The sequence below is a fragment of the Scylla paramamosain genome, chromosome 19, assembly GCF_035594125.1.
Source record: "Scylla paramamosain isolate STU-SP2022 chromosome 19, ASM3559412v1, whole genome shotgun sequence".
Classification (NCBI taxonomy): domain Eukaryota; kingdom Metazoa; phylum Arthropoda; class Malacostraca; order Decapoda; family Portunidae; genus Scylla; species Scylla paramamosain.
Window position 1 is genome coordinate 17042376 of NC_087169.1, and position 13766 is coordinate 17056141.

General features: G+C 43.3%; 1 protein-coding gene across 14 annotated transcripts in view; it reads left to right on the forward strand.

Annotated features, from left to right (window-relative positions):
* Window positions 1-1171: 1171 nt before the first annotated feature.
* LOC135109777 (IQ motif and SEC7 domain-containing protein 1-like) overlaps window positions 1172-13766 on the forward strand; it is a 108471-nt gene continuing 95876 nt past the window's right edge. For 5 of the 14 annotated variants that reach the window (XM_064021405.1, XM_064021425.1, XM_064021408.1 and 2 more), the window contains exon 1: window positions 9700-10715. In XM_064021405.1, the coding sequence (XP_063877475.1) occupies window positions 10273-10715 (443 nt within the window). In that variant the 5' untranslated portion in view covers window positions 9700-10272. Of the gene's footprint in view, window positions 1579-9684; window positions 10716-13766 lie in introns of those variants that run through there. The other 9 variants (XM_064021409.1, XM_064021410.1, XM_064021411.1 and 6 more) reach the window with 4 other exon arrangements.

The window sequence follows — 13766 nt, forward strand, 5'->3', positions numbered from 1 at the left end:
CTCCAACCCCGTGAATTAATTAAAACCGGTGTGAATTTATACTACAAGTTGGAGCGAGTGATTGTGTGGGAAGAGGTGGAGCTTGTGTGTTGGAGGACGAGTGGGGCTTAGTCAAGGACGAAGCTGGAGTCCCACTTGACCCTTCATTATGTCACCCTCGAGGATTTGAAGGAGGAGGAGGAAGAGAAGGGAGAAAAAGAGAAGGAGGGATTAAAGGATGGTAGATAAGGACAAGAAATAAGACGAAGAACTAAAAATCACGTGTTTTTTGAGGGGGAAGAGAGAGAGAGAGAGAGAGAGAGAGAGAGAGAGAGAGAGAGAGAGAGAGAGAGAGAGAGAGAGCTGTTGTGTATCTTATTTTCTTGTTTATCTGCGTGTGTGTGTGTGTGTGCGTGAGGAAGGAAGTAATTGTGTTGTGTATGTTATGTGATATGTATGTTTAGTGGTTGCTGAAGGTGGGTGTGTGTGTGTGTGTGTGTGTGTGTGTGTGTGTGTGTGTGTGTTGTGTGTGTTTAAGTATTCATTACACATAGCAGTATACATTAACACACCCCACATGCACACACACACACACACACACACACACACACACACACACACACACACACACACACACACACACACACACACACACACACACACACACACACACACACACTTTCGATCTTCACAGGTTAATGAAGGTGCGAAATTCAATCCTGATTAATCTCTCACCTCCCACATCACTGATTGGCTTGTCTGTATGTCTGTCCCCCCCCTCTCTCTCTCTCTCTCTCTCTCTCTCTCTCTCTCTCTCTCTCTCTCTCTCTCTCTCTCTCTCTCTCTCTCTCTCTCTCTCTCTCTCTCTCTCTCTCTCTTATACCATATCAGTGCAACACACACACACACACACACACACACACACACACACACACACACACACACACACACACACACACACACACACACACACACACAATAGGGCATTACGGACTGAGAAAACCTACATGTGTGTGTGTGTGTGTGTGTGTGTGTGTGTGTGTGTGTGTGTGTGTGTGTGTGTGTGTGACCTCCATGAAGTATAACGAGTGATTATTTTCTCTTTACCTCTTTTTATGTTATTTATATTTTCTTTGACCTTGACCTTTCTTGACCTGACGCGACACAGAGAAGGTGAATTTTGTAGGTGCTGCACCGGAGACTCGCCTTTAATCATCACCCTTGAAAAAAGAAGAGAGAATAAAAAAAAAAAAAAAAAAAAAACAGGAAGGAAAAAAGACGAATAACAATGAAAAACGAAAATTTGAACACGAACACAAGTGAAAAATAAAAACAATAAAGAAAATAGGAAAAAAAGTAAAAAAGGAAGCACAGGAAAGGAAGGAGGAGGGAGAGTCAGGGCGTGGCATCCCTCCTCCTCCTTGTGACCCTTGACCTCGTGACCTTTTGCGACCTGGAGTGTCCTGGAGTGAGCATGTTCGATCTTGGGTCAGAGCAGGTGGTGGTGTACCAGGAGGCGGTTCCCCACCACCTGCCAACCACCTTCACGCGGTACTACCTCAAGGTGACCTGCTTGTCCCCGCGGCACCAGGGCATCAGGTGAGAGAGAGAGAGAGAGAGAGAGAGAGAGAGAGAGAGAGAGAGAGAGAGAGAGAGAGAGAGAGAGAGAGAGAGAGAGGTGTGTATGTGTGTGCTTTTCTGGTTATTGTCGTACTAACATAATCTTTTCCCCTTTTTTCTGTTGTTGTTGTTGTTGTTGTTGTTGTTGTTGTCCTTCTTTTCCTTTTCTTCGTTTTCTTTTCTTTCTTTTGTCATCCTTCTCGTTTTCCTCCTCTTCCCCATTTTCATCGTCCTTTTCCTCCTCCTTCTCCTTCTCTTCGTCATAATAATAATAAGTGATAATAATAATAATAATAATAATAATAATAATAATAATAATAATAATAATAATAATATCATCCCTCTTGTTCGTTTTGTTCTTTAGAGGATCGGTGGGTGGGTGGGGAGGAGCCTTCGCCTTTACTACCCAACAGCTCTCACACTAATCCCTCTATAAATAAATGTAGTCTATCCTCACCAATCACTAAAAGAGCTGAGATATTTCCTCCTTGTTCCTCGTCTGTGTTCCTTTATGTTCCCTCCCTCCCCTCCCCCCGAAACCCGCGGTCCAGCTCAGGTAACACTCAGGCAACGCAACACCCTCGCCTGTAACACAACACTTCATAACCACCAGAGGCACGCCACACTTAGGAGCAGGTAACACTGACATCCCAACACTAGTCACTTACAAGTAATACCACAACCGCAACACTAAGCAAGGCAGCACGGTGTATCCAGGTGTGTGTGTGTGTGTGTGTGTGTGTGTGTGTGTGTGTGTGTGTGTGTGTGTGTGTGTGTGTGTTTATCCATGCATGACTGCTTGGTTTGCCTGTTTTTATTTTACGTGTTTTATTTTATTTGTCTTCCTTTTATTTGTTTTCTTTTATTTTTTTACCTGCCTGTCTCAAGGTTATGCCTACCTGGTGGTGGTGGTGGTGGTGTCGACAGATGTTTGTGGTGTTTGGGGGGAATTTACCGATGATGGTGTTGATATAAATTCTCAAAAATAACGTGTAATTCTTTCTAAATGATCTGTGCTACCTTTGTTTATAAGATGGACTACAGATAATTGGGTTGGTGTCCCTTAAATGTTGGACTACAAATATTTGGGGTGAAAATCGTTCAACTCTTGGCTTTTGCTCCTTAAAACATGGACGACAAATCCCATCAAATATACCTGGTTTCTTTAAAGTTTTAGCCGCAGCACATTACCTGACTAGTCCCTTTAAAACAAGTACTAAACTCCCTTCCTTTGACATTACATTCCTTTATATAGGGTAGATATATTAGAGTTGTATCTCCACTGTTTCGCTATAGACGCCTCCTTAACGTAACCTTCCTTCGCTACAACAACAATATTTCGCTAGACAGGACCTGATTGTAACCGCTAAAAGCAACACTTCTCTGTAGACGACACTTGATTGTAACTTCGCCAAAACCTACAACAAATCACAGTGAAAGAGTTGAGATCGTAAATATCAGGTTGGGCGCCTCATTAAGTTATTCAGACCAGAGAGAGTCACCATTCCCAGGGGACACGAGGCTAGCAGCAGAACAGCCACGCTCCGGAACGCTGGCCAGAGGTGTGAGCGTCCCGGTGCTCCTGGCCACTCATTATTTACCTGGCAGGGCGGAGAGACGAGATTACCTGGGTGAGATTACCTGAAGATTACCTTGGCGAGATATACTTGTGGAGATGCAGGTAATAGCGGTGGGAGTGGGTGGAATTGAATAAGTGGAGAGGATGTGTGGATGTTGCCAGTTATTGAGGAGGAGGAAGGAGGGGTGGGGGGGAGTTGAAGGAGGAGGAGGAGGAGGAGGTGTAAAAAAAAAAAAAGAGTGTAGAAATGAAACACTTGTACATGCTGAGAACTTGTGAAACCTGAGAAAGAAGAGGAGCTGGAGGAGGAGGAAGAAGGGGAAGAGAGATAGGAGGAAAAAGAAAAGAATAAGGGCATTGGGCACGAGGGAGTAGAGGAGGAGGAGGAGGAGAAGGAGGAGGAGGAGGAGGACAGGTGCGGCAAGTGAGGCGTGTAGGCGATGGTCATTTAAATCTTGGTGTGTAATTCCATGTGACTTTTCTCTCTGGAAGTGTTGGTATCTCTGTCCAAATTCTCCATTTTTTTTTCTTTTTTTCTGGGATGTTGGCATGTCTCTAGATTCCCCCTTTTTTTTCGGGGGGAGGGAAAGGGGTAGAGAAGAAAAGGGTTGGAATTCCTGTCAAGATTCCTTTACTTTTAACGCTTTTTTTTTCTTTTCTTCTAAGTTATTTTCACAAGTATGCGATTTGTTTCCGGAATTTGCGTCGTTCAAAGTTTAATTTCCTGTTGCCTCTTGCGTATGTTGCTAATCTTTTTTGACGTATATCTGTGTGTACTTCCTTTCACATTTCGCTAATCTTATTTACGTATATATTTGCATTTCCTCTTGTATCCCTGAACGGAAATATCTCTTAATCATCGTTAAAAAAAAAAAGGTCTTAATCTCAGTTTTATTTATAACAAAAACACAAACGCGTGCATAATTCTGACAAAAGTGAGGCAAAATGACGCAATAATGACGCCGCCTTTCCTTGCTTGAAGTGGTTTAATTCCAGGTGGCGTTACAGTTATGATGGCGAGGAGAGCTGCGCCTCGCCACCCCAGCCCCTGTTACCTCGCCATCAGGAGTGAACAAGAGGCGGTAATAGGGCCCAACTGACACACGCACACGCCACCAGAAACAAACAGGAGAATAAATGAAGAAAAGTAAATGCAAGTAGCACTCATCCACCACCGGAGGGAAACAAGAAAGTGAAGATAATTTAACTGACATCACTCCCAAAAGAAAACAGGGAAGTAGAGTAAGAAAAAGAAATAAGATCACAAGCGACTAGAAGGAAATAAAATAAAGTAAGGCAAATATAACTGACATCCAGACACTCCCATAAGAAGCAGGAAAAGAATGTAAGGATTAAGATAAGATCCGCAGACGAGATAATCAAGTAGATAAGACACAAGATAATCAAGTAAGATAAGAAGGTGCAGATAACAAACAGACCCTCCCAGTAGCAAGCACGAACATGAAGTGAGATAAGGAGTTACAGCTGACGTCCACACACAGCCAGAAGCAAGCAAGACAATCCGTTAAGAAAAGAAAATGCTGATAAAACAAACACACCACCTGAACCAAAGAAGAAAATTGAGTAAAACAATAAAAACAAACATAACATCCACGTACCGCGAGATGCAAATCAGAAAAAAAGAAAAAAATAAGAAACTGCAAAGATATACAATAAACATACGTAAAAGAATCGCATCACACTTTTTTTTTTTTTTTACTTGGAGCATCTGTCGGCTAGCAAACGAGCCTCACCTTCCACAGCGCCAGTATTCATGCCTCAGAACGTGACTCGTTTCATGGGGGAGATAATGCAGAGGACGTGGGGCCGTGCTCTTAAACGCTGCGGTCTCGTATGCAGCTTTCAAATGATCAGTCGCGTTTTCAAGAGTGTTTTTCTAATTGATAATGAAAAATACTTGTTCTTTTGTCACTGGAATCAATAACACGTCCCTTGAAAACGTCGGTAACTTCCACTCGAGAGATTTTAAACGCTGTAATTTCGTATCTGCTGATTAATCGAGTCCTCAAGAGTTTTTTTTTTCCTTGTTTTTTTTTTTTTTTTTTTTTCTAATTGGTAATGAAGAAAACTTGTCATCCTATCACTGGAATCACGAACACATCCTGGAAGCCTCGCTAGCTTCCACTACAGCTTGTGAAAGGAAGTTGAGACGCGCCACAGAAACATTTAATAATACAAGCTTAGATCCCATTAATCATCACTACAAGCTTGGAACCGGATTTTTTTTTTTTTTTTTTACCTTTCTCTTTACTCTTCACTCACACATTAATAGTCAACCTTACGAATTTCTGAATTAGTATTATATCTTTTTACACGATAGGAAAAGCTTTAATTGATAACATGTTTTCATTTTTTTTTCTCTCGGTATCCTTCATGTGTTATTTTATTAATCTTGTGTTTATCATTTTTGTTATTTTCGGATGCTGTCAATGGAAGCTGACCTCCACCATACAGGATGCTCCGCCTAGGCTCGGAGATGAGTGGACAGCAACAGCAGGAGGAGGAGAAGGAGGAGGAGGAGGAGTAGGAGGAGAGGGGAATGGAGAGGCAGGGAGAAAGATACAGAGAAAGAAAGGAAGGCTGAAAGAGTAGAGGTGATAAAAATGAATGGGCATGTCAGGGGGAGAGAGAGAGAGAGAAGAAAGAAAGGAAGGAGAAGAAAGGGATTGGAGAGAAAGTTGTAGAGTTTCCTCTGCCCAGTGAATGTTAGTTTTCTTTTCCTATTTATATATTTCGTATTTTTAAAGATATCGATTGAATGTACAACAACGTCCTCTAAGGTACGAAGGTTGTTTAGATGCGCACGATACCTCTTTGTGTACATTTTCACCACCGCACCACAACACGCAGTAAGAGGGACAGCGGCGCCATGTGAGGGGACACTAACGTCAGGAACAGTCTTAATGAAATTCCGGGAGGTCACAGCGAGGTCACGGGAGGTCACATGAGGGCAGTGTTCGGCAATCCACCCACACCTGACCTCCATCACCTATAGACTGAGTATTCCACGTTGTTCACGCTTCACTCTTACTCTTCGTTGCTACCTGCCTCTCCCTCTCTCCCTCTCCTCTCCCTTTCTCTCCCTCTCCTCTCCCTCTCCCTTTAGTATTGTTAGGCAGGAGTGAAGTAACCGATCCTCCCTCCCTCCATGTGTGACTTCTCCATTCTTCCTGCCCCTCCTTCCCTCCCTTTCTCCTTCCCTCCCTCTTTTATGTGCTACCTCCCTTCCTCCCTCCATTCTTCATGCCCTCACTTTCCTCCCTTTCTCCCCTCCTACCTATTTCTTTCCTCCCTCCTATCCTTTCTTCTTTCCCACCTACATCTATCTCCCTTTCTTCCTCCTACTTCCTTCCCTTTCTCTCTCTCTCTCTCTCTCTCTCTCTCTCTCTCTCTCTCTCTCTCTCTCTCTCTCTCTCTCTCTCTCTCTCTCTCTCTCTCGTCTTTTCCTCCTATACATAAAGAGTAAACGTGACTCCCTCCTCCTCCTCCTCCTCCTCGGGTCACGTGACTGGTGGCGGGGTCAAGGGTCAGGCGTATAGGAGGTCACAGAGGTCACGTGGTGTGGTGTGTTGCTTACAAAACTTTGGTGTGACTCGCTTTGTTGTTTGTTTTGTTTATTGATTGGTTACTTGTTTGTTTGTTGATTCTTTGCTGGGATTTTGAGTTTATTTCGTTGACCTTCTTCTTCTTCTTCTTCTTCTTCTTCTTCTTCTTCTTCTTCTTCTTCTTCTTCTTCTTCTTCTTCTTGTCCTTTCTTCTTCTTCTTCTTCTTCTTCTTCTTCTTCTTCTTCTTCTTGTACTATTGTTTTTTTTTTTTTTTGCTATTGTTTTTTTTATGTTGTGTATTTTCCTTGTTTACTTTTGTCTTCACGTGGTTATCATTTAAAGTAGCACATTAATTACTGTTCTGAATAACGTATGAAACTATTTTATTGCAGTTCTCCAGTAAACTCTGAATTAATTAACCTAGCAAAGTATTATTTATTTTGTTTCAGTAAGCCAATGACAATAACGAAAAATTTACATTATAGGGCACACGAAGTATAGAAAACAGGAATACGAAAGAAAACGGGGGCCACATCAAAGGGGAATCTAAGCTAATATTTAATTCCTGGGGTCAGTTGGACACAATGAGGATGCCAAAGGTCAGATTAAGGCGAGATTAAAGACGACCTGTGATTGGCTGCACCTGTTGACCTGTTTGTGTGGGTGGGGGGGTGGAGAAAATAAATTAATTGCGTTCTGTTATGAAATACGTGGAAAGGGTGATGGTCCTCGTGGTGGCGGTCATGGTGGTGGTGGTCATGGTGGTGGTGATGGTGAAGGGTCGGATGCTGCTAATAGAAGCTGACCTCCACCATACAGGATGCTCCACTAGCCTCGGAGATGAGTGGACAGCAGCAAGAGAAGGAGGAGGAGGAGGAGGACAGGAGAATGGAGAGGCAGGGAGAAAGAGACAAAGAGAGAAAGGAAGAGTGAAAGAGTAGAGGTGATATAAATGAATGGGCATGTCACAGAGAGAGAGAGAGAGAGAGAGAGAGAGAGAGAGAGAGAGAGAGAGAGAGAGAGAGAGAAAGAGAGAGAGAGAGAAGGAAGGAAGGAAGGAAGGAGAGGAAAGGGATTGGAGAGAAAGGAATGCGCTTTCTTCCTCCTCCTCCTCCTCCTCCTCCTCCTCCCCATCCTTATCACTCCCAATAACCCTACCCCAGCCTCTCTTATCACTGCTCTGCTCTCTCTGGTCACCTTCCCCCCTCAAAACAACCACCGCTCCATCCTCAGGATGTCCTCTCTCCCCCTGACGCTCCCCCACAACATCCCCTTCCCCCCTGCCCTTCATCCTGCTTCCACGAATGATTTAGGACACCGGGCACACACATACACACACACACACACACACACACACACACACACACACACACACACACACACACACACACACACACACACACACAAGGTTACGCTCTCCTGTTATTTGTTTATCCTCTGCGCCTTTACGTAACGAAGCACAACTCAACATTGCGCAGTCATCGGTCAACATAGCAGAGAGAGAGAGAGAGAGAGAGAGAGAGAGAGAGAGAGAGAGAGAGAGAGAGAGAGAGAGAGAGAGAGAGAGAGAGAGAGATAGTTTTCATTTAAGCACTTACTCCTTTTCTAGACACACACACACACACACACACACACACACACACACACACACACACACACACACACACACACACACACACACACACACACACACACAGGAAATTTAAACAATGACTTCCCACTCGTTAATCAAAATCAGAGCCATAATAACTTTTCCTTCCTCCTCCTCCTCCTTCTTTTCCTCCTCCTCCTCCTCCTCCTCCTCCTCCTCCTCCTCCTCCTCCTCCTCATTTGCTGTTTTCCCTTGCACTAACAACTTCCATGAAAATACACAAACACCACCACCACCACCACCACCACCACCTGCACCCGAGCAACACAAACAGCACTCTAAGTAACACAACAACAACACAGCACAATTCCCACGGCCAGCACTCAGCTCCTTGTATTGTTTGCTTCTAAAATGAGGAAGCTTGCCTCTACGTGAATGTGTTCCGTGTTTGTGTAAGACTAGGAGGAGGAGGAGGAGGAGGAGGAGGAGGAGGAGGAGGAGTAAAAGTGGTAGTGGTGGTTATGGTAGTGGTGGTAGTAATAATAGTTGTAGCAATTGTAGTAGTGATAATAATAAGGTATAGGGAAGACGAAGGAAAAGAGAGAATGAATTAGAATAGATATGATAAGAGAGAGAGAGAGAGAGAGAGAGAGAGAGAGAGAGAGAGAGAGAGAGAGAGAGAGAGAGAGAGAGAGAGTCAATCAAGGGAAAAAAAAGTCAAACAATAACATCACCATTGCAACAAAGCGAAAGTCACCAAAGAGGAAAATTTCAAAACACCAATACCATTTTCTCACTTTTTCCATTAATTTTTCTCTTCTTTTTTTCTCTCTCTCTCTCTCTCTCTCTGGCGTTCCCGATTCGCGCCACCGACTTGGAATGGGAGGAGTGACGGGGGGAGTGAAGGATGAAATGGGCGAGGCAAGTGGATTAGATATGGATTAAATAGATGAGTTAATGGCTGAATGAAGGTAATTACAAGCATGACTGAGTGAGTGAATGAATGAGTGAGTGAGTGAAGCTGAGCAAGACCGACGGTGTATGAGTTAGTCTATGAGGAGAGAGAGAGAGAGAGAGAGAGAGAGAGAGAGAGAGAGAGAGAGAGAGAGAGAGAGAGAGAGAGAGAATCAGCCAGCCAGCCAGCAAACATTGACAACCTAACCTCACATAACGATACGAGATAAGAAAAAAAAAAGATACCATAAATGAAACAATGGGTGAAATTTAGAGATAGAGAGAGATAAAGAGAGAGAGAGAGAGAGAGAGAGAGAGAGAGAGAGAGTTAGAACGAGTAAGCGAGACTGGCACTACTATCCACAGGCCGGAAGGTTGCCAGATAGTGAGAGGGGGTGAGGGGAAGTGAGAGCCAGTGTCATTATCTGAAGCGTCATAGTCACACTCAAAACAGTGCCACTATTCTACCCCTTGGTGCTACAAAGCCTGGCACTGGCACTGGTGTTACTGGAATTCGTGCCTCTAGTAATGTGGTGTCGTGGAATTAACGTTAAGTGTCTCATGGTGTTGACTGACTGACTGACTGGTGATGGTGATGTGAGATTATGAGCGGTTTTGTGTTATGGTGATAATTCATGGTGCTAAGAGATTCATGGTGGTGTTTGAAGGCGTGTAGGTACTGGTGTTGCGATTTTCTGGTGTTACAAGGGTAGTGGTGTTCTGGTGCTGTGGTGGTGATGGTGTGATATGACTTACAGAGATGTGTGCCGTTGAGTTCTGGTGTTAATTTTGATGTTACAGTTGTGGTGATGTAGTGGTGTTGTGGTGATGGTTATGCTGGTGTTAGACGATCGTAGTGGTGTATCAAGGTGTCTATTGGTGTTATATTTCAGTTTCTGGTGTTACTAGTTTTAATAAATACAAGGGTGGTGGTGTTGAGACAGAGCACACCACAACACCAAGTAACCTTCTGGTGGTGACCATGGCTGGGGAGAAGGACGAGGTGAGGAGTGGCGGTTTAAGTGACATTGGTGATGAGGCTCCTGCTGGTGACGTGGTGATGAGTGGCTGTGATAATTCAGCTGGTGTGGAGGTGGTGGTGAGCCCTGGGGATAGTGACGAGATGGGTGGTGGTGATAATGATGAGTGCGTGGTGTTGAGTGGACATGATGACGTGTTTAGAGTCCTCCTGAGACGCAAGGACAGTAGTGACCTGGAGGAGGACACAGCACCAAAGGGGACGCAGAGGAAGAAGAAGAATTCCTTTATAAAAATACGGCTAGAGGAGGAGACTGAAGAGGAGGAGGAGGAGGAGGAGGAGGAAGAAGAGGAGGAGGTTGATGGGATAAAGATGAGAAAAAAGAAACCTCCCATGACCCAATGTCCTGCCTGCTTGGGATGTCCAGATTCACCTACTGACGAAAGGTGTGTTTTGATTGGTTGGCTGAGGTTATGTTTCCATTGGCTGAAAGAAGGACAGGCAGGGGAAAGACGTGATATGATTGGCTGCGAGGAGACAACAAAGGAAAGGCCGTGTTTTATGCTTGCTTGATTGTGTGTGTGTGTGTGTGTGTGTGTGTGTGTGTGTGTGTGTGTGTCCGGAGACGAGTGTTGAAAGGTTAAGATTTTCCATTTAAGTTAATCGTGATAGTGTGTGTGTGTGTGTGTGTGTGTGTGTGTGTGTGTGTGTGTGTGTGTGTGTGTGTGTGTGTGTGTGTGTGTCTAATAGTACAGATAGCGAGAATTGCATCACATCTGTCAACATTGTCTTCAAACACACACACACACACACACACACACACACACACACACACACACACACACACACACACACACACACACACACACACACACACACACACAGAGAGAGAGAGAGAGAGAGAGAGAGAGAGAGAGAGAGAGAGAGAGAGAGAGAGAGAGAGAGAGAGAGAGAGAGAGAGAGACCGGAAGGAGTAGTGAGGGAGAGAAGTAGAGCGAGGAGGAGGAGGAGGAGGAGGAGGAGGAGGAGGAGGAGGAGGAGGAGGAGGAGGCAGGTGTGTTGTGGGGGGAGGAAGGCAGGTGTCAGAGAGAGAGAGAGAGAGAGAGAGAGAGAGAGAGAGAGAGAGAGAATTAAGTGTATGTGGTGTATATATCATTACGTCGTCTTGTCCACCTATGTTGTTTGTTTTCCTGTAAGTCATATCTGTGTTTGCGTGTCAGTGTTGTTTGTTTGCCTAAGAACACCTGTTTGCCTAAGAACACCTGTTTGCCTAAGAACACCTGTTTCGATGGTGTTTGATCATTCTTTTCCTATTTTCACCATTTTTTTTTTTTTTTGTACGTTTCATTTTATTGATTTTGTTACTGTTTATAAGAAAGTATTAGTGTTTTTTTTTTATTAATGAAAGTTCTTGTTTTTTTTTCTAGTTTTGGTTCTGTAATTTTAGTATTTCAATTTAGAATAGAAGAGGTTGATATGATTTCCTATAATTAGCTGACACTCTTCTTTTTCTTCTTTTCGCTTTGGATTCATTTCCTTTATATCTATTTTCATTTGTTCTCATGTTAACGTGCACACTTTATCACTCAAGCAGTTTGGGTATTTTCCTTCATATTAGATTACAACAGTTGTGGAATCTGATATGTACAAGAAACTAAAGAGAAACTCGACTTGATAACATTATTTCCTCACGAAGGCAAGCGAGATGAAGAATAGCAGGGCAGCTTCAAATGGCAAACAGCGTGAGCGGAAATGGGGAGATAAACGCTGCGGTACAGACATTTAGGAAGTCAACTGAGAGACTGAGACGTGGCAGTGTGGCGTAAGAAAGGCACTGCAGGATTGTGGCGCCGCGGGAAGGTGTGGCACTGGTGGTGGTGAAACAATAAAGAAAACGGGACTTGGGGAGGTGATGGATGTGATAAGACTTAAGGCGTTGGATTGACGGATAGTGACAGGTAGTGAAGGTTATGGGGAATGTTACGAAAGGGACACCAGGTGAAAATGTACTGGTTGTAGTTGCAATATTAGTTAATAAGAGATACCTGATGAAAAATGAGACGGCTTGTAGTTGAAATCTCTGTTAAGTTGCTTGCCGTAGAAATAGAAAGAAAAAGAATAAAACATGACCTTAGCAAAAACAGTATAAAGAATGGGAAAGAGAAGTTGTTGTTTATTAAAATATTGGACTTTGAAGAAATAAATAAATAAATAAATAAAATAAAAATGTTAAAATGACAGTTCATAGATAAAATAAAGCACTGATAAACCCTACGATAAACACACACACACACACACACACACACACACACACACACACACACACACACACACACACACACACACACACACACACACACACACACACACACACACACAAAATATTCCTTTAAACCAAATAGTCTTTTTAAAATCATACTTTCATTACAGTCAAACAACACACACACACACACACACACACACACACACACACACACACACACACACACACACACACACACACACACACACACACACACAAAAAAAATATTCCTTTAAACCAAGTAGTCTTTTTTAAAATCATACTTTCATTACAAACAACAACACACACACACACACACACACACACACACACACACACACACACACACACACACACACACACACACACACACACACACACACACGTCACAGCAATGAAAACACAGGAAAACTCACTCACTGATAAATTAGACGTGAAGGAAAGAAAAAGCAGTGTTCCCTTAACCTTCTTGTTCCTCATCGTGCCTGTGTGAGTAATGGAGGCACTGGTAAACTCACGCACTCGGAAATTGAGAGAGAGAGAGAGAGAGAGAGAGAGAGAGAGAGAGAGAGAGAGAGAGAGAGAGAGAGAGAGAAAGAGAGAGAGATGCAATATTGTTCCCTTAACCGTCTTGTTTCGTCCCTTATAAGATTATTAATAAGAATAATAAAGAAGAAAAAAATAACAACACATACAGGGAAAGCTCACTCAAAAATAAACGAAAACGAACGAAAATAAGAAAACGGTGTTCCCTTAACCTTCTTGTTCTTGATCTTGGTGCTACAATCTCATTTTCCGCCGCCCGCCAGCCTGTGGGTCAGCGCGGGAGGTGCAGCGTGGCCAGGTGTGACGCTGCTTTACCTGGCTACCTTACCTTACCTTGATTTTTTTCCCACCTTCCCACTAGCCATCCATCCAGCCTTCCTTCCGCCCCTCCTTCCGTGATTTCTTTGACCCCCTCCTCCCAAGTCTCTTCCTACCTTCCCGTTCTCTTCTTCCTTCTTTTCTTCTCTCTGGATTTTTTTTCATTTTTCATTGTTTTTTTTCGTCTGCTCTTTTTTTTTTTCTTCATTTATATTTCTTCTAATTTTGAGGTTTTGTTATTATTTATTTTCTTTTTCTTTAAATTTTCTTTCGTTTTTTTTTCTTCGTGTCTTCTTCTTCTTCTTGTTCTTCTTGTTCCTCTTGTTGTTCTTGTTCTTGTTCTCCTCCTCCT